Below are 18,010 nucleotides of genomic sequence, written 5' to 3'. Positions count from 1 at the left end.
GTGTTTTAGAGTAAAAATCGTGAGGGTTTTTATTTATTAAGTCGAGCGCACTATTTAATATCTCCCGTATACAGGCGTTGCCAAGCAACGTGGCCACAGCGACCCGAGTCCGACCGCAGCCGTTGATCAGTGAGTTTGAGCCAGCGGCGCAATCATTTAGAACTGTCATCAGGCAAATTGACGGGACGCCTTTCCTAGGTGTCCATTATCACTTTTTAACGGATACCCTGCAGCCAATCAGAATCGAGTATTCACCCACACCATGGTATAATCACAAATAACTACAGATGTAGATTAAATTAAAGTAACTAGGCTGCCTAAAAGAAACATAAATGCAAAGTAATTTACAGTGGGTACGAAAAGTATTCAGACCCCCTTAAATTTTTCACTCTTTGTTATATTGCAGCCATTTGCTAAAATCATTTAAGTTCATTTTTTCCTCATTATTGTATACACAGCACCCCATATTGACAGAAAAACACAGAATTGTTGACATTTTTGCACATTTATTAAAAAAGAAAAACTGAAATATCACATGGTCCTAAATATTCAGACCCTTTGCTCAGTATTTAGTAGAAGCACCCTTTGATCTAATACAGCCATGAGTCTTTTGGGAAAGATGCAACAAGTTTTTCACACCTGGATTTGGGTATCCTCTGCCATTCCTGGGAAAAGTGTATTCTATCTTGTGGTTATTGATCATGATTCCTCCATCTATAAAGGTCTGTTAACAAAGTGAAGGGGGTGGATTGGAATCCACTGCTTCAATGTACTGTATATGTAATGAGTGATTGTAATCAAGGTATTGATCAATATTTTTCCTTTTAAATATCAAATGAGTTTAATGACTTCTCTGGAGATTTTACTTTGTTGTGGAAGTTACCAGTGTGATTACTGAAATATTCTTTTCATGTATTCTTTAATGTCTGTATTTGATATTTGAATGCAGTAACAGTGCTTGCTCATTTATCCCGGCTTCTAGAAATGAAATAAGGACATGTTTTGTGTTTGAGAAAGGTCTTCAACATGTTAAAACACATTGGGGTCATTGAAGTCTATAGTACTGTCATATGATGGTCACACACATCTTACTGTAAGTAAATATTTAAAAAAATTAGAGGAGGGAGTAAAAAAAAAAAGTAAAACAGGAAAAAAAAATTTGTGTGTGTGTTGTACTGTGTAGTACATGAATGAATAAAAATGTGCCAATGTATCCATTGGTTGTGTGTTTTGTGTTCATCATCTGAAAATGTTTGTGAGGGGGGGGGGGGGGGGGACCACAAGCAACATAACTTACCAGTTTTGGAAATGTTGTTTTGAATTTATTGCACCAGTGTGTAAGACTATGTTGTAGTGTGTGTGATTTTGAGGGCTTGTGTGTCCTGTCTGAAGGCAAAGTTTGGTTTTTCAGCAAGAGTGAATGGTTTTGAGTGTAGAGCTTCATTTTGACCTAAAAATAGGATGTTTGGGGAATTGGGTGAGACATTATGGATTTGTGTTTACTGTTTTGAGAATACGAGGCATAGTTTCAAGAAATGTGTTTAAGCAATCGAGAAAAACTGTAATACAACACTCTGATACAAATATGCAGATAGATCTTTAAAAGCCCCTTTTAAACATTCAGTATTTGACCTTTAACCCTTACCGAAAATCCAGCATGACAGTCCTTTATGTGCCACTTTGGGTCTCATTCACTAATCATCCATACACAAAAATAAAAAATTTGTGTGTGTGAAATCTGCATACAAAATTTTCACAAACAAATCATGATTCATCAATAACTTTCATTCTAAAATGTATTTTAAATTTTCAAATTTTTTTTAGGAACAACCGAAACCACTCAAATGCAAAAATCACATAGTCTTGGTGGCCTTATATTCATGTTAAAGGGTTCCTATTTCTTTTTCACTTTTTCAACTCAGTGTGTAATGTTGCTGTTTGAGCATATAAAAGATCTGCAAGGTTACAAAGCTCAAAGTCCACTCCAAAGGGAGATATTCTCAAACATTGACTCTGTTTTCTTTGGTTTTGTAAGAAAATGACATTTTAAAGCAATCTTTCTCATGGTTAGTTACCATTATTTTTAAAAAAAAGTAGTTTCTTGTACAAAGACCAATTTTTTTACTGTGAAAACGCTATATTATAAATGTCTAAATATTATTTGGAAATTATTTAGTTTATTGCGTAAAGTACGGATATTTTTATTCAATTAATGGATTTTTCTATCCATCATAGCACTGTACTGTTAGATATATTTATTTAGTTGTATGTATTTTAATCTAATTTACATTTTAATTGTACTTATATATATATATATATATATATATATGTATATATATATATATATATATATATATATATATACACTCACCTAAAGGATTATTAGGAACACCATACTAATACTGTGTTTGACCCCCTTTCGCCTTCAGAACTGCCTTAATACTACATGGCATTGATTCAACAAGGTGCTGAAAGCATTCTTTACAAATGTTGGCCCATATTGATAGGATATCATCTTGCAGTTGATGGAGATTTGTGGGATGCACATCCAGGGCACGAAGCTCCCGTTCCACCACATCCCAAAGATGCTCTATTGGGTTGAGATCTGGTAACTGTGGGGGCCATTTTAGTACAGTGAACTCATTGTCATGTTCAAGAAACCAATTTGAAATGATTCGAGCTTTGTGACATGGTGCATTATCCTGCTGGAAGTAGCCATCAGAGGATGGGTACATGGTGGTCATAAAGGGATGGACATGGTCAGAAACAATGCTCAGGTAGGCCGTGGCATTTAAACGATGCCCAATTGGCACTAAGGGGCCTAAAGTGTGCCAAGAAAACATCCCCCACACCATTACACCACCACCAGCCTGCACAGTGGTAAGAAGGCATGATGGATCCATGTTCTCATTCTGTTTACGCCAAATTCTGACTCTACCATCTGAATGTCTCAACAGAAATCGAGACTCATCAGACCAGGCAACATTTTTCCAGTCTTCAACTGTCCAATTTTGGTGAGCTCGTGCAAATTGTAGCCTCTTTTTCCTATTTGTAGTGGAGATGAGTGGTACCCGGTGGGGTCTTCTGCTGTTGTAGCCCATCCGCCTCAAGGTTGTGCGTGTTGTGGCTTCACAAATGCTTGCTGCATAACTCGGTTGTAACGAGTGGTTATTTCAGTCAAAGTTGCTCTTCTATCAGCTTGAATCAGTCGGCCCCTTCTCCTCTGACCTCTAGCATCAACAAGGCATTTTCGCCCACAGGACTGCCGCATACTGGATGTTTTTCCCTTTTCACACCATTCTTTGTAAACCCTAGAAATGGTTGTGCGTGAAAATCCCAGTAACTGAGCAGATTGTGAAATACTCAGACCGGCCCGTCTGGCACCAACAACCATGCCATGCTCAAAATTGCTTAAATCACCTTTCTTTCCCATTCTGGCATTCAGTTTGGAGTTCAGGAGATTGTCTTGACCAGGACCACACCCCTAAATGCATTGAAGCAACTGCCATGTGATTGGTTGATTAGATAATTGCATTAATGAGAAATTGAACAGGTGTTCCTAATAATCCTTTAGGTGAGTATATATATATATATATAGTTTTGTCTTTAAAAAAAATTTCTCTGTAAATAACGTATAAATAACAAAGAAAAAAGTATAATACATCATTATGCACTGTGGTACTGAAGTACCTTGAAATAAATTGTAGTTGTACACATAAAATGGTACACAAAAATGTTAATCATATAGTACTGTCACTGTTGTATATATCATTGCATGTAAGGCATGTACTGTGTCTCAGGACTACAGGCTGGATTTCGGTCTTTGGGGCGACTGCACGGACTGCTCTTGGCACGGTGGAGTCGCATCGATACAGGAGAGTGCAGGAGACGAGGTGTGGGGGGTCGTGTCATGTTTCCCAAAACCATTCTTTCATCTTTAAAGATTATAACTTTTCAAATTTCTGATCAGTATCATATTGGATATTACACCCTTTCCACAGAAAACAAACAAACTCAAATCAGTATTTCATGTCCATTTATTTATTTTGTAAATAGATGTGTATCATGCTGATTTACTGCACATTATCTCCTAAATACATAAAGTGGAAAAAATAACTGTTAATACTTTTGTCAAGATAAAATAATATACTGGTTAAAAAAAGCCATGATATCTGCTTCCATCATCTGCTTAATCACATGAACACATATAGTAACCAATATATTGTGCATCCCTATTACACAATGTACAAAGCATATATATATGTTGGATATGTTTTACACAGGAACTAAAATATCTGCATTTAGGCATGCATTACGAATCTTCACATGTTTCAGACAGGAACAGGTTCATGAAGGAGTGTACAGCCCATTACAGGTCAAAGTATAAATGAAAGAAGAGTCGCTTCTTTGCCGGACGTACAAAATGAACAATTTCAGACCCTGTCGACCTTCACCACAGTATAAAAAGGTATATTTCACTGTCATTAAAATGCTGACAGAGCAAACTAAGACATAGGGCCCTATTTTAAAGATCTGAAACGCAAGTGTCAAAGCGCAAAGCGCAAGTAACTTTGTGGGCGGGTCTTGGCGCTGTTGCTATTTTCCCGGTGGGATAAATGACTCTTGCGCCAGGCGCAAATCTAAAATGGGTTGGTCTGAAGTAGCTTCATTATTCATAGGTGTGGTTTGGGCGTAACGTGAAATAAACCAATCAGAGCGTCATCTCACATTCCCTTTAAGAGCAGGCGCGCTTGTTCTAAAGCGGATTCCTATTATAACGGCGGATTTGCCAGGAGCGGTTCACAGCTGAGGAGAGCAACGCTGAACACGCCTCCTTTTTTGCGCTGAACCGCCCAGGGAGCGCAAGTTCATTCCCTAGTTTAGCGACGTGCTTCTGTGGAGGGAAAAACGCGCTTTGCGCGGGTGCAAAATAGGAATGATACATGCGTCGGTGTACAAAGTCAATTGCGCTGGGTGCAAGATAGGGCCCATAAAGTTTAATTACACATCACAAAGTGAACAACCCACCTCTCTGATCAAATATTAAGTGTTTTAAAGTGTAACATAACTGGAGATTCAGATGTTCTCAATATATTTGTCTTTTAATTGGTAACTGTCTAGTTACATACTGTAACTATAATGATAAGTGTCAATGAAGAGTCTCTTATTCATATATTGACTTTGTTTATCTCTTCTCATTCTTCCTCAAGGTTGTGTGTTTAGGGGCTCAACAGAACAGCTTGCCTCAAAACTACATACAGAAGCTTCTTTCACTGGAGACAAACAACTACAGCGGCACTTCCATACTGGACCAGATTACAGACATCGAGAAATGACCTGCAGGAAATCATGTGTATTTATACCTTACTTATCAAGTTCATTAATAATAAATACATAGGTTTTAACCTTTGTGTTAGGTTGAAATCTTTTGTAATATGATTTGAACAGAAGATACACAGATTGTTACAAACTACATTATTATGTAAAATGAAGTACCAGTACAAATGTCAAAAGAAACAAAAGGTTTCTTTGTTTAATTGTGGATGAAGGATTGTATAATTCTGTAGAGTTACACAAACACATCTGTGTGTGTGATGATCATTTTGAGTTTGTGTCTGTTGAATATGATGTGTCTGTAGTGGCTCTTTATTCACCATCAGCTGATCCAGAGAAGCTCAGAGTAACATCTAATACCTGTAGGTAAAACACAGTCAAATGTGTTCGACATTAATGCATCATCCACTTTACAACAACTATAACAAACTATATATCACTATTAGTGAGAGATAATAACCCTGATACACAGAGTCAACTACAGTTGATAGATCTGTAAAAGCCATTTTAAACATTCAGCATTGGACCTTTGACTCTTATCCATAATAATACTCTGTGTCAGATTTCTTTTATGATAACAAAAGTGCCAAGTGGTGATACATATTTATATTTCTATTACAAAAGGACAAAAGCAGAATTATTTTAAAATACACCACTTTGTTAAAAAAAATATTGCAAATTATTATATTCTTGTTTTGAAAAAAAAATTGAATTTTTTTTGGCCATATCAAAAATGAATGCATTTATGGGTTAAAACTCAAACATGATCTTCATCATTAAACTCTGCTTAATATCAAAAATTATTAGCAACCAATTCATATATAACAATTACTAATATATAACAAAAGTAACAACATTACTCACACAAGCGTCTTCAATTCATAATGTGGATCATCCTTTAGATCAGAGAGCAGCTTCACATCTGATTCTCTTAGATTATTTCCAGTCAGTCTCAGTGTTCTCAGGTGTGAGGGGTTTGATCTCAGAGCTGAAGTCAGAGCAGCAAAACCTTCATCTGTCACTCCACAATCACTCAACCTGTAGAGAACAATGAAACTCTTCAGTCTCTCAGTTCAGGATTTACAACTCAGACAAGCAAGAGCTTCACAATCAGAAAGAAGGACTTAATCCACGACAAGATTAACAGGTCCAGTCTAGAAACCCACTTCTGCATGGTGCTTTTAATGAATCAATATCATTAAAATTTTTGAATCTTATAATTTGTTTTACGCAAGTATGACAAAATCCTCAAAACAACACATTACATACATTCAAATCAATGTTTCATGTCCAATTATTTTTTGTTTGGTAAGTAGTGCTGTAATAAGCGGGGTAATTCCCACTTTTCATCGGTATGCAAATTATACAACTATTATTACTTAATATCAGGATGGACAGAGAAATGCTATTCAGCCATATCTAGACTCCTCGTCTCTGAAAGCCAATAACCATCTGGAACTGAGGAACCATGTTCAACAGCAGACTCACAAACCACATGTGTTTGCAAAACACCTGATCAGCTTCACAACATCTCTAAGAAATGAAGAAACCTCACCTGTGTTGTTTGAAAAACATTTTTGTAACAGGTATTTGTTTCTTCATTTTTACACTCAATACATGTGCATAAAACTCTACAGATGATCCTTCATCCCTGTCAGAACTGATACAACTATAAACTATTTGAGAATATTTCATTGTGAGTATCAGTGAGTGTTTGATTCTCAGAGAGATGATTTACCTCAGTGTCTCCAGTTTACAGTGAGGATCTTTCAGTCCATCAGAGAGCAGATTCACTCCTGATGTTCCTAGTTTATTTCCAGCCAGATCCAGTTCTCTCAGGTGTGAGGGGTTTGATCTCAGAGCTGAAGCCAGAGCAGCAAAACCTTCATCGGTCACTCCACAATAACTCAACCTGTAGAGAACAATGACAGTCTTCAGTCTCTCAGTTCAGGATCTACAGGTCAGATAAGCAGGAATGAGCACCGCAAAATCCTCAACACATCTGAATATGAATAACGTTCCAGAAAAAAGTACTGAAAAACTTCTGTAAAATATGAATAGGATAATATCGTACATTTGAATTATTCTTTGTATATTCATATTTTTTACTGACTTAACTGCCTTAACTTTCTATATCCACCCTTTTCCTAACGAACCTACTGCGTTTTAGATTATGGGAGGCACTTCAGGTTTCAGTTCCACACAGAAAGACTGAAACAAATCATTTCAAATCATAAGGTTGCGGTAAATAATCCTTATCCATCAGTTTGACTAAATGAACTGTGAAATTCTTTAATGATCTATTTTCAGATGTCAAGAGAATAATATGATGTGGTGTGACAAGAGTATCTGTGGAAACAGCTCTTTTCAGTCACTGCTCTCTTTTCCTCCTGATTATTTTAGTTTTCTTTGTATTCCACTGTAACAGTCTGAAAAAGACAACATATATTGCCCATTTGTGATCTGCTCTCCTGAATTACTGTAAGATAGCCTATATCCCATGAATAATTCACTAGAATGCATTAAGAATCTCTTGTTTTTCTCCCCAAATCCTTGCGTCTCTTTCCAGGTTTGTTTTCACATGGATGCTTTAAAATGTAATTGCCTCCCCTTTTCATGTCTAATATCTATAAGCAGTATTATCTATCTAGGATTTTTTTAAGCAGGTAAATACAATATTCATATGTCAAATGACAGAAATCACTTTGAAATAGTATCACTCAGTGTTACTGTCATGAGCATTGGTTTCATTGTGTTTTGGTTTATTGGTTCTGTTCCTGTTTGCCTGTGTTCCCGATCCTTGTTGACTTTTATGGTTACCGATTATGCCTTTGTTTGTTTCCATAGTTACCCATCAGTTCCTTTTTAATTAAATTAATTCATGACATATATCACTTCGGTCAATAAAACCTATTTAGTTTGAATGAATGTTAGTATATTTCGATAATAAATATTATTTTATGTTTTGTTATCTTAAACCCCCAGATTGTCAGGTGGTGCAACTGTCCGAACTAATGAACAAACTTAAGAAACTATTTAAAATTGTGTTTTAATAATTAAAAATGTAAAACAAAATATGTTATGTTATCTAAATGCTATGTTATGTAAATACTATGTTATCATTTTTGGTTTGAAACCTTTCATGTAAACAAATGTTATAAATATCAGTAGTTTTAAAGCTGTTGAGATAGTTGAAAAACATTTGTCCAACAATTTGTATATTCTCAAATGTCAGGGTGGCACAATTGCAAACATGGCTATTTTATTATGAATTGACAAGGTAATAACAGTAAAGACGACAATGCATCATCCAGAGGAGCTCGACTGATCCTTATGGCAGAGTGAAAATGTTTGTAGATCTCTCTCAAATACTGGTAAAAATTAATTTTCTAGTTTCAAGTATGGGTAGGTTGGTACACTTTCCATACATACAACTAATTGGAAAAAAAGACAAAAAATGAATTTAATCACTTTGAAATGTTATTTAACAACTCTAACTTGTTTAAACTCATTGTTGATGACATAAAAATGTGCATTACATCAGTTTTGAAAAGATTTGTATTTGGAAGCTTTATTTGTCAATGAAACATTTATGGCCCTGAATTTCCATTGTCCATTATCAGTTCTCGTTTATGCTTATGATCTCTTGCGTGTCTATTTTGATTTGTTTGATTTGATAAAGACTGTTCATTTTGGATACTCCTTTGTTTCTTTGTGCAATTAATACTGCCATGTTACAGTTACAGTTAATGAACATTTTTTATTAAGGCAACGTGTTACATATTACAGACACATACTGTAACTACAGTGATATTTAACATCCGTATTATTGCTGCAGAAATAATCCAGCTTTTGGGTTCCTATTTCTTTTTCACTTTTTCAACTCAGTGTGTAATGTTGCTGTTTGAGCATATAAAAGATCTGCAAGGTTACAAAGCTCAAAGTCCACTCCAAAGGGAGATATTCTCAAACATTGACTCTGTTTTCTTTGGTTTTGTAAGAAAATGGCATTTTGAAGCAATCTTTCTCATGGTTAGTTACCATTATTTTTAAAAAAGTAGTTTCTTGTACAAAGACCAATTTTCTTACTGTGAAAAAGCTATATTATAAATGTCTAAATATTATTTGGAAATTATTTAGTTTATTACGTAAAGTACGGATATTTTTATTCAATTAATGGATTTTTCTATCCATCATAGCACTGTACTGTTAGATATATTTATTTAGTTGTATGTATTTTAATCTAATTTACATTTTAATTGTATATATATATATATATATATATATATATATAGTTTTGTCTTTAAAAAATGTCTCTTTAAACATACTGTAAATAACGTATAAATAACAAACAAAAAAGTATAATACATCATGTGCGTGAAAATCCCAGTAACTGAGCAGATTGTGAAATACTCAGACCGGCCCTTCTGGCACCAACAACCATGCCACGCTCAAAATTGCTTAAATCACCTTTCTTTCCCATTCTGACATTCAGTTTGGAGTTCAGGAGATTGTGTTGACCAGGACCACACCCCTAAATGCATTGAAGCAACTGCCATGTGATTGGTTGATTAGATAATTGAATTAATGAGAAATTGAACAGGTGTTCCTAATAATCCTTTAGGTGAGTGTAAATATATATATATATATATCGTTTTGTCTTTTAAAAAAAAATGTCTCTTTAAACATACTGTAAATAACATATAAATAACAAACAAAAAAGTATAATACATCATTATGCACTGTGGTACTGAAGTACCATGAAATAAATTGTAGTTGTACACATAAAATGGTACACAAATATGTTAATCATATAGTACTGTCACTGTTGTATATATCATTGTCTTGTAAGGCATGTACTGTGTCTCAGGACTACAGGCTGGATTTCGGTCTTTGGGGCGACTGCACGGACTGCTCTTGGCACGGTGGAGTCGCATCGATACAGGAGAGTGCCGGAGACGAGGTGTGGGGGGGTCGTGTCATGTTTCCCAAAACCAGTCTTTAATCTTTAAAGATTATAACTTTTCAAATTTCTGATCAGTATCATATTGGATATTACACCCTTTCCACAGAAAACAAACAAACTCAAATCAGTATTTCATGTCCATTTATTTATTTTGTAAATAGATGTGTATCATGCTGATTTACTGCACATTATCTCCTAAATACACTGTAACTACAGTGATATTTAACATCCGTATTATTGCTGCGGAAATAATCAAGCTTTTGGGTTATTCATGGTTTGTTGTAGTAATTTATTAATGCCTTTACACTTTTAAATGTCCTTTTAATGTTCAATGGTTGAAGGGTGAGCAGAATAATGTCATCTCATTGTGCCCGGATGTTGAAAATTTGTATTATTTATATTTATTTCATAGAGCGAACCTTTTGCTGATTGTTTACAGTTTAAAGGAACTTACTCCCATAATTATTGATATCAGAAATTGGATCCGAGCAAAGGATCATGGGGCATTGGAAAAGAAGGATAGCTGTGCAAGTGTTATCTTATATTACTTCTCAATTATTAAGACAAATTCCTGTGAGATCATCTGAATTTGATTCAGTCATATTTCCACCTATTTTAGTGTATCCTGTGAGTAAAGGTCCTAAATGTAGAGATGAAGACAGGTGAACGAAACGTCACCGATCAGTTGATCTAATCAGCACTGATCTGGGCCTGCAGAAACTAGGTTCGACACTCCTGATTTATTTGATCAGCAGCCATGTAAAAAGGATAATGTACAGTTGGTCTACACTAGGGTTGGGTATCGTTCGAATTTTAACGATTCCGATTTGATTCTGCTTATTGGTTGCTAATTTCAATTCCAATATAAGGTAAAAAAATAAAAATAATAATAAAAACCTTAGATATAATTTACATTTATTCCAAGTCCTATTGCAAAACATTTCGTTGTGGCTGAATACCATGAACAAAAAATTACAGGATAAAGAACTTTAGTTTAAAATCCTAAACCTATGGTTTAAAAATCCCATAAAAACAAGCCTAAATAATATACATTTCAAGCATTATTAAAGACAAGTGAACTCACCAAATAAATAAAAAAACTAATAAAAAATGAGCAATCGCAAAAATAAAATAGAACTTTACAAAGATATAATTAAAATTCTTTTCCACATTAGTTTGCAAATGATACAAAACTCTATTTTTCAGATGAGACAGTGATGATGGACAGAGAAATGCTATTCAGCCATATCTAGACTCCTTGTCTCTGAAAGCAATAACCATCTGGAACTGAGGAGCCATGTTCAACAGCAGACTCACAAACCACATGTGTTTGCAAAACACCTGATCAGCTTCACAACATCTCTAAGAAATAAAGAAACCTCACCTGTGTTGTTTGAAAAACATTTTTGTAACAGGTATTTCTCTTCCCTTTTTACACACGATACATGTTGATAAAACTCTACAGATGATCCTACATCCCTGTCAGAACTGATACAACTATAAACTATATAGGAATATTTCATTGTGAGTATCAGTGAGTGTGCGACTCTCAGAGAGATGATTTACCTCAGTGTCTCCAGTTTACAGTGAGGATCTTTCAGTCCATCAGAGAGCAGATTCACTCCTGAGGCTCTTAGTTTATTTCTCGACAGATCCAGCTCTCTCAGGTGTGAGGGGTTTGATCTCAGAGCTGAAGCCAGAGCAGCAAAACCTTTAAATGTCACTCCACAATAATTCAACCTGTAGAGAACAATGACACACTTCAGCCTCTCAGTTCAGGATACACAGCTTAGATAAGCAGGAGCTTCACAATCAGAAAGAAGGACTTAATCCATGACACGATTAACAGGTCCAGTCTAGAAACCCACTTCTACATGGTGCTTGAGGAGGTTAATTTCAATATCATTAAAATATTAGAAATTTTTTATTTGTTTTATGCGAGTATGACAAAATCCTCCAAACAACACATTACATAAATTCAAATCAATGTTTCATGTCCAATTATTTTTTGTTTGGTAATTATTGCTGTAATAAGCAGGGTAATTCCCACTTTTCATCGGTATGCAAATTATACAACTATTATTACTTAATATCAGGATGGACAGAGAAATGCTATTCAGCCATATCTAGACTCCTCGTCTCTGAAAGCCAATAACCATCTGGAACTGAGGAACCATGTTCAACAGTGAACTCACAAACCACATGTGTTTGCAAAACACCTGATCAGCTTCACAACATCTCTAAGAAATGAAGAAACCTCACCTCACCTGTTGTGTATGTGATGTTTTATACATCAAATACAAACAGGTATTTGACTTTCCTTTTTACACTCGATACATGTGCATAAAACTCTACAGATGATCCTACATCCCTGTCAGAACTGATACAACTATAAACTATTTGAGAATATTTCATTGTGAGTATCAGTGAGTGTGCGACTCTCAGAGAGATGATTTACCTCAATATCTCCAGTTTACAGTGAGGATCTTTCAGTCCAGCAGAGAGCAGATTCACTCCTGAGTCTTCTAGTTTATTTCCAGTCAGATCCAGCTCTCTCAGGTGTGAGGGGTTTGATCTCAGAGCTGAAGCCAGAGCAGCAAAACCTTCATCTTTCACACCACAATAAGTCAAACTGTGGATTAAAAATCGAAATAAAAAAACATATTATAAATTATAACATAAATTAAAAATATTTTTTTAAAATGTGAAACCTACAAATATAAATAATTTGTAATCTTATCAAAAGTTTATGAATGACTAGCCGCAATGAAATGAAATGAAGTCACTTAATTTATTGTCAACTACTAGCGTATAGGCCTACAGAAACAGTGATGATTAATCAAAGCTTTACTGGCATGATTGTCTGGCATTTCAAATTTTTAAAGATATATATGGTGCCTCAAGTAGGCCTATTAAAATGGATACTACAGAATGTTAATAGTGTAGAGAGATAAATGAAATAAAGCAGGAACTTTAAAATGTTTAAATATGAACAAAAACATTACAGATAAGTCAATCAGTTTAAAACACTTTGGGATAAGACGAATAATTTTATTTATTTATTTTTTATTTTTTTAGTGTACAGTACCTGTCAAAGATTGGGAAACATTCCATTTTTATGTTTTTAAAAGGCTTCTTATGCTCATCAAGGCTTTATTTACTTGATCAAAAATACAGTAAAAACAGTAACTTATAAATACATTGTAAACTGTAATTTATTCCTGTGATTAAAGCTGAATTTCCAGCAACATTAGCCTACTTAGTCTTCAGTATCACATGATCCTTCATAAATCATTCTAATATGATGATTTGTTGCTTAAGAAACATTTATGATTATTATCAATGTTAAAAACAGTTGTGCTGCTTCATATTTGTGTGAAAATGGTGACACTTTTTTCAGGATTCTGTGATGAACAAAGTTCAATGAACAGCATTTTTTTTTTTTGCATTTATTAAATGTATTAAAGGATTTATTTAAAGAGGGTTAGGGTTATCTAACACTAGGTTAATCTAACCCTAACCCCTTCATTAAATAGAAAACTTTTGTAACATTATAATTGTCTTAACTGTCACTTTGAATCAATTTTAATAAATGTAATCACCGCTCTCTGCTTCTTTCTAAAGCGCGTGCGCTCCCGTGGCGTCTGTCGTTGCTATGCAACTATTACTTGCCCTCTCCTCAACGATGAGGAAGTTTCAGTAATGGATTTCCATCAGCGAAAAAACGCTTGCTTTTAGCTCTGCTCCAAAAAGAATTTACGAAGAAGATAAAAAACAACAACAGTGTTTGGGTGCACCCCATCCTTCAAAAACTTAAAAATCATAGAGAATTTCACCAGCTTTCAATGTTGTTACGGAAAAGGTGAAGCTGATTGGTTGGTTCTTGTCACATGACCTACGGTGCGCTTGTGGCATTCTGAAAAGTTGAGACTTTTTCATCTCGCTGCACCTAGAAAAAATTAGCATGCCCCTCCAATTATTAGCCTAGGCCTACTACATTTGAAATAACAAACTTGAGCGCTCAAAAGACGCAATATGTGAACGTAATGAATAAAAGTATTAATTTCTCACTTTTTTAATCTTACAACACATGTTTGAATGATATCATTGTGAAAATACAATTACAGATATCAAAATATCAGATATCAAGACTTATAGTTTTTATTAGTTGAAATTTAATTCCTGATATCAAGAATTGTATTTCTGGCAAGTGATGTCATCATTATTGATATCAAGAATTCACATTTGTGACCCTGGACCACAAAACCAGTCACATGGGGAATTATACATCATCTGAAAGCTGAATAAATAAGCTTTCCATTGATGTATGGTTTGTTAGGATAGGACAATATATTTGGCCGAGATACAACTATTTGAAAATCTAGAATCTGAGGGTGCAAAAAAAATCAAAACATTGAGAAAATCGCCTTTAAAGTTGTTAAATTATGTTCGCGATTGTGCTGCATTCACTCACAAAAATAAATGTTTTATATATATTTTTACAATGTATTGTTGGCTATTGCCACAAATATACCCGTGCGACTTGTGACTGGTTTTCTATATATAATGGTGTAGATATCAAGAATTCATATCCTGGGAATGAATACAAGTCAAAACGGCTTGTCATAGGACATGACTTCCTATTGTGTAGCCATGGCATAAAGATGTCGTTACCATGACAATACAGTCTCATGGCCACGACATATCCTGTTCATCAATAGGCATGACAAAACTAAGCTCAGGCCTGTCCCAATACCCACACTTGCGGTCTTGGCCACTTTAGAGCACATGCATCAAGCAGGAAGTCAGTGTGCAAGACTGAAGACTGTCCCAGGTCTGATAAATGTCAAAGCTCAGTGCCCTTAATGCACACTAAACCCACACTGACTCTAATACCACTTCAGAGCAGTAATTGAGACTAAGCGTATCTCATCATTCATCACGTTCAGGAACTCCTGTGGTCTGAAATCGCAAAATGTCGAGAAAAAACGTTCCAGGTCCTATATGCTGTTATTTTGAATTCAAACCGCTTATCCTCCCTTATATATATATATATATATATATATATATATATATATATATATATATATATATATATATATATATATATATATATATATATATATACATATAGCTAAATCCTGAACAAAGTGCTTTCTTTACCTAATGAGTTTGTATGGGTATTCAACAGCAAAATATATTTCCTAGAAAATTCTTTTTTTCAAAAGTGCCGTCTAAAAAAACTTTCCAAAAGTTCACAAAGCAAAAAAACTCCAGAGAATAAATTCCAGAGAATGGTTTGAATATTCACGATCACTGTGACTTCTACTTTCAATTACAGTTAATGTAAAAAATAAATAAAAATTAAACAAATAGGGGGTGGGTCGCTTTGGAGATAATTGGCCCCCGGGGCCTTTGCCAGTGATAATCCGCCCCTGCTGCTAATAATGGGATTTGGTGAAAATTTCCACTTTTGTTATTTTGGTAAGAAAGCACATGCTAAAATCACAAATGTAATCATGTTTTACCAGTGTAGTGATTGTTGTCAGAGTTACTTACTGAACTGATCTGGATTCTTTAACCACCGGCAGCAGCTTCTGAAGAACTTTATCTGCTGTATTTTGTACTCCAACAAACTGATTTAGCTTAAACTTATTCATCTTCTGCTCTGATGTCAGCAACACATAAACCAGAGCTGACCACTGTGAAGAGGAGAGTTTGGTTCTTCCTATTTTTCCAGATCTCAGATAACATTGGATCTCCTGCATCAGTGAATCATCACCCAGTTCATTCAGACAGTGGAACAGATTGATGGATCTCTCTGGAGAGAGATTCTCCCTTATCTTCTGCTTGATGTACTGAACCGTTTCCTCTTTGTTGTAGGAGCAGCTTCCAGTCTGTGTCAGAAGTTCTCGTAAGACAGTCTGATTGGACTCCAATGAGAGACCCAGAAGGAAACGCAGGAAAAGGTCCAGATGTCCATTCTTACTCTGTAAAGCCTCATCCACAGCTGTGTGATGCAGGCCAGATAATGGATTAAATGTCTTCCAGTGTGTATTTATGCAGTTGTTTGTACAGAATAGGTGAGCATATAGAGCTGCTAGATGTTCCTGGATGCTCAGATGAACAAAGCAGAAGACTTTCCCCTGATACAAGCCCAACTCCTCTCTGGAGATCTGAGTGCACAATCCTGAGTACACTGATGCTTCTGTCACATCAATGCCACACTCTCTCAGGTCTTCCTCATAGAAGATCAGGTTGCCTTTCACAAGCTGCTGGAAAGCCAGTTTCCCCAGTTTGAGAATCATGTCTTCATCTTTCACTTTCTTCTCATAGTCCTTCTCATGTTTGATGTTGGTCTGAATGATCAGGAAGTGTGTGTACATCTGAGTGAGAGTCTTGGGAATCTCTCCTCTCTCTGCTTCACTCAACATCTCCTCTAGAACAGCGGCTGAGATCCAGCAGAACACTGGGATGTGGCACATGATGTGGAGGCTCCTCGAGGACTTCAGGTGTGTGATGACTGCATTGGCCAGCCTCTGATCACTGATTCTCTTCCTGAAGTATTCCTCCTTCTGTGGCTCATTGAAGCCTCGTACCTCTGTCACTCGATGGACACACTCAGAGGGGACGAGATCCGCTGCTGCTGGTCTGGAGGTGATCCAGATGAGAGACGAGGGAAGCAGATTCCCCACAATGAGGTTCATCAGCAGCTCGTCCACTGAGGCTGATTCAGATATATTACACAGTTTCACATTAAAGTTCAGAGACAGACGACACTCTTCCAGACCATCAAAGATGAACAACACTTTATTTTCATCACTGGATATTTCCATTTCTTTTGTTTCAGGGAAAAAGACATGAAGAAGATCTGAAAGACTGAGTGTTTTGTCCTTCATCAAGTTGATCTCTCTGAAAGGAAGTGGAAATATGAGCTGGACGTCCTGATTCTCTTTCCCTTCAGCCCAGTCCAGGATGAACTTCTGCACAGAGACTGTTTTCCCAATGCCAGCGACTCCCTTTGTCAGCACAGTTCTGATGGGTTTGTCTTGTCCAGGTAAAGGTCTAAAGATGTCATTGCATTTGATCGGTGTGTCCTCTGTTGCTGCTCTCCTGGATTGAGTCTCAATCTGTCTCACCTCATGCTCATTATTGATATCTCCACTTTCACTCTCTGTGATGTAGAGCTCTGTGTAGATCTCATTCAGGAGTGTTGGGTTTCCCTGCTTTGCTGTTCCTTCATACAGACACTGAAACTTCTCCAGCAGATTTGATTTGAATCTGCTTTGGATCAGTTGAGAGTTATGAATAAAACAGCAGATTACAATAAATTAAAATGGTTTAACTTGATAAAATACATAAACAATTTAATCCTGCATTATTACACTTTCAGTCATGCTGTCGGTTTGAATATCACTATGGCTGTGATTCGTTTGTCCAAGCTGTGCTGATATTCAGACCAACAGAACGATTGAGAGTGTGATATTGCTTTTAAATAAAAGTTCAATAACCAAGCAATGATAATTGAAAAACATACATTTTAGAGACAATGATGTAATTATATTCAGAATTTGAGTGAGTCTGTCTAGACTGAAATGTTGTACCTCAGATCATCTGATGTGTGTCTTCCCTGAAATGTTGCTGGCTTGTCCTTAGACTGGTCACTCTTCATGGACTCTGCTGGGTTTGATATTTGACTGTGGAATTTAA

The 18,010-nt window shown here is 35.7% G+C and overlaps 2 protein-coding genes across 2 annotated transcripts; one reads left to right on the top strand and one right to left on the bottom strand.

Annotated features, from left to right (window-relative positions):
* Nucleotides 1-701: 701 nt before the first annotated feature.
* LOC308696842 (gamma-glutamylcyclotransferase-like) lies at nt 702-5,433 on the top strand (the record flags this gene model as incomplete). The annotated part of the gene is made up of 4 exons (XM_081375745.1): nt 702-722; nt 3,801-3,902; nt 4,400-4,468; nt 5,211-5,433. The coding sequence occupies 4 exons, from the start codon at nt 702-704 to the stop codon at nt 5,334-5,336; spliced, it is 318 nt and encodes a 105-aa protein (XP_081231871.1). The 3' UTR covers nt 5,337-5,433.
* A 159-nt stretch (nt 5,434-5,592) lies between these two features.
* LOC308697505 (protein NLRC3-like) lies at nt 5,593-17,214 on the bottom strand. Its single transcript, XM_081376805.1, has 6 exons — nt 15,860-17,214; nt 12,759-12,932; nt 11,867-12,040; nt 7,073-7,246; nt 6,199-6,372; nt 5,593-5,694 (listed from the first exon to the last, which is right to left on the bottom strand). The coding sequence occupies exons 1-6, from the start codon at nt 17,197-17,199 to the stop codon at nt 5,688-5,690; spliced, it is 2,043 nt and encodes a 680-aa protein (XP_081232931.1). The 5' UTR covers nt 17,200-17,214; the 3' UTR covers nt 5,593-5,687.
* Between the last annotated feature and the right edge of the window lie 796 nt (nt 17,215-18,010).

Source organism: Scardinius erythrophthalmus, assembly GCF_964197995.2.
Source record: "Scardinius erythrophthalmus genome assembly, chromosome: 10".
Taxonomy (NCBI): Eukaryota; Metazoa; Chordata; class Actinopteri; order Cypriniformes; family Leuciscidae; genus Scardinius; species Scardinius erythrophthalmus.
The sequence above is the reverse complement of the archived record's forward strand: the minus strand, read 5'-3'. Positions and strand labels throughout refer to the sequence as shown.

Coding starts and splice junctions, on each gene's coding strand:
- LOC308697505 (XM_081376805.1), bottom strand. CDS start 17,199: ATGAAGGACAAAACACTCAGTCTTTCAGATCTTCTTCATGTCTTTTTC. Junction 12,041..12,758: donor TGTAAACTGGAGATATTGAG/GTAAATCATCTC, acceptor TGTTCTCTACAG/GTTGAATTATTGTGGAGTGA. Junction 7,247..11,866: donor TGTAAACTGGAGACACTGAG/GTAAATCATCTC, acceptor TGTTCTCTACAG/GTTGAGTTATTGTGGAGTGA.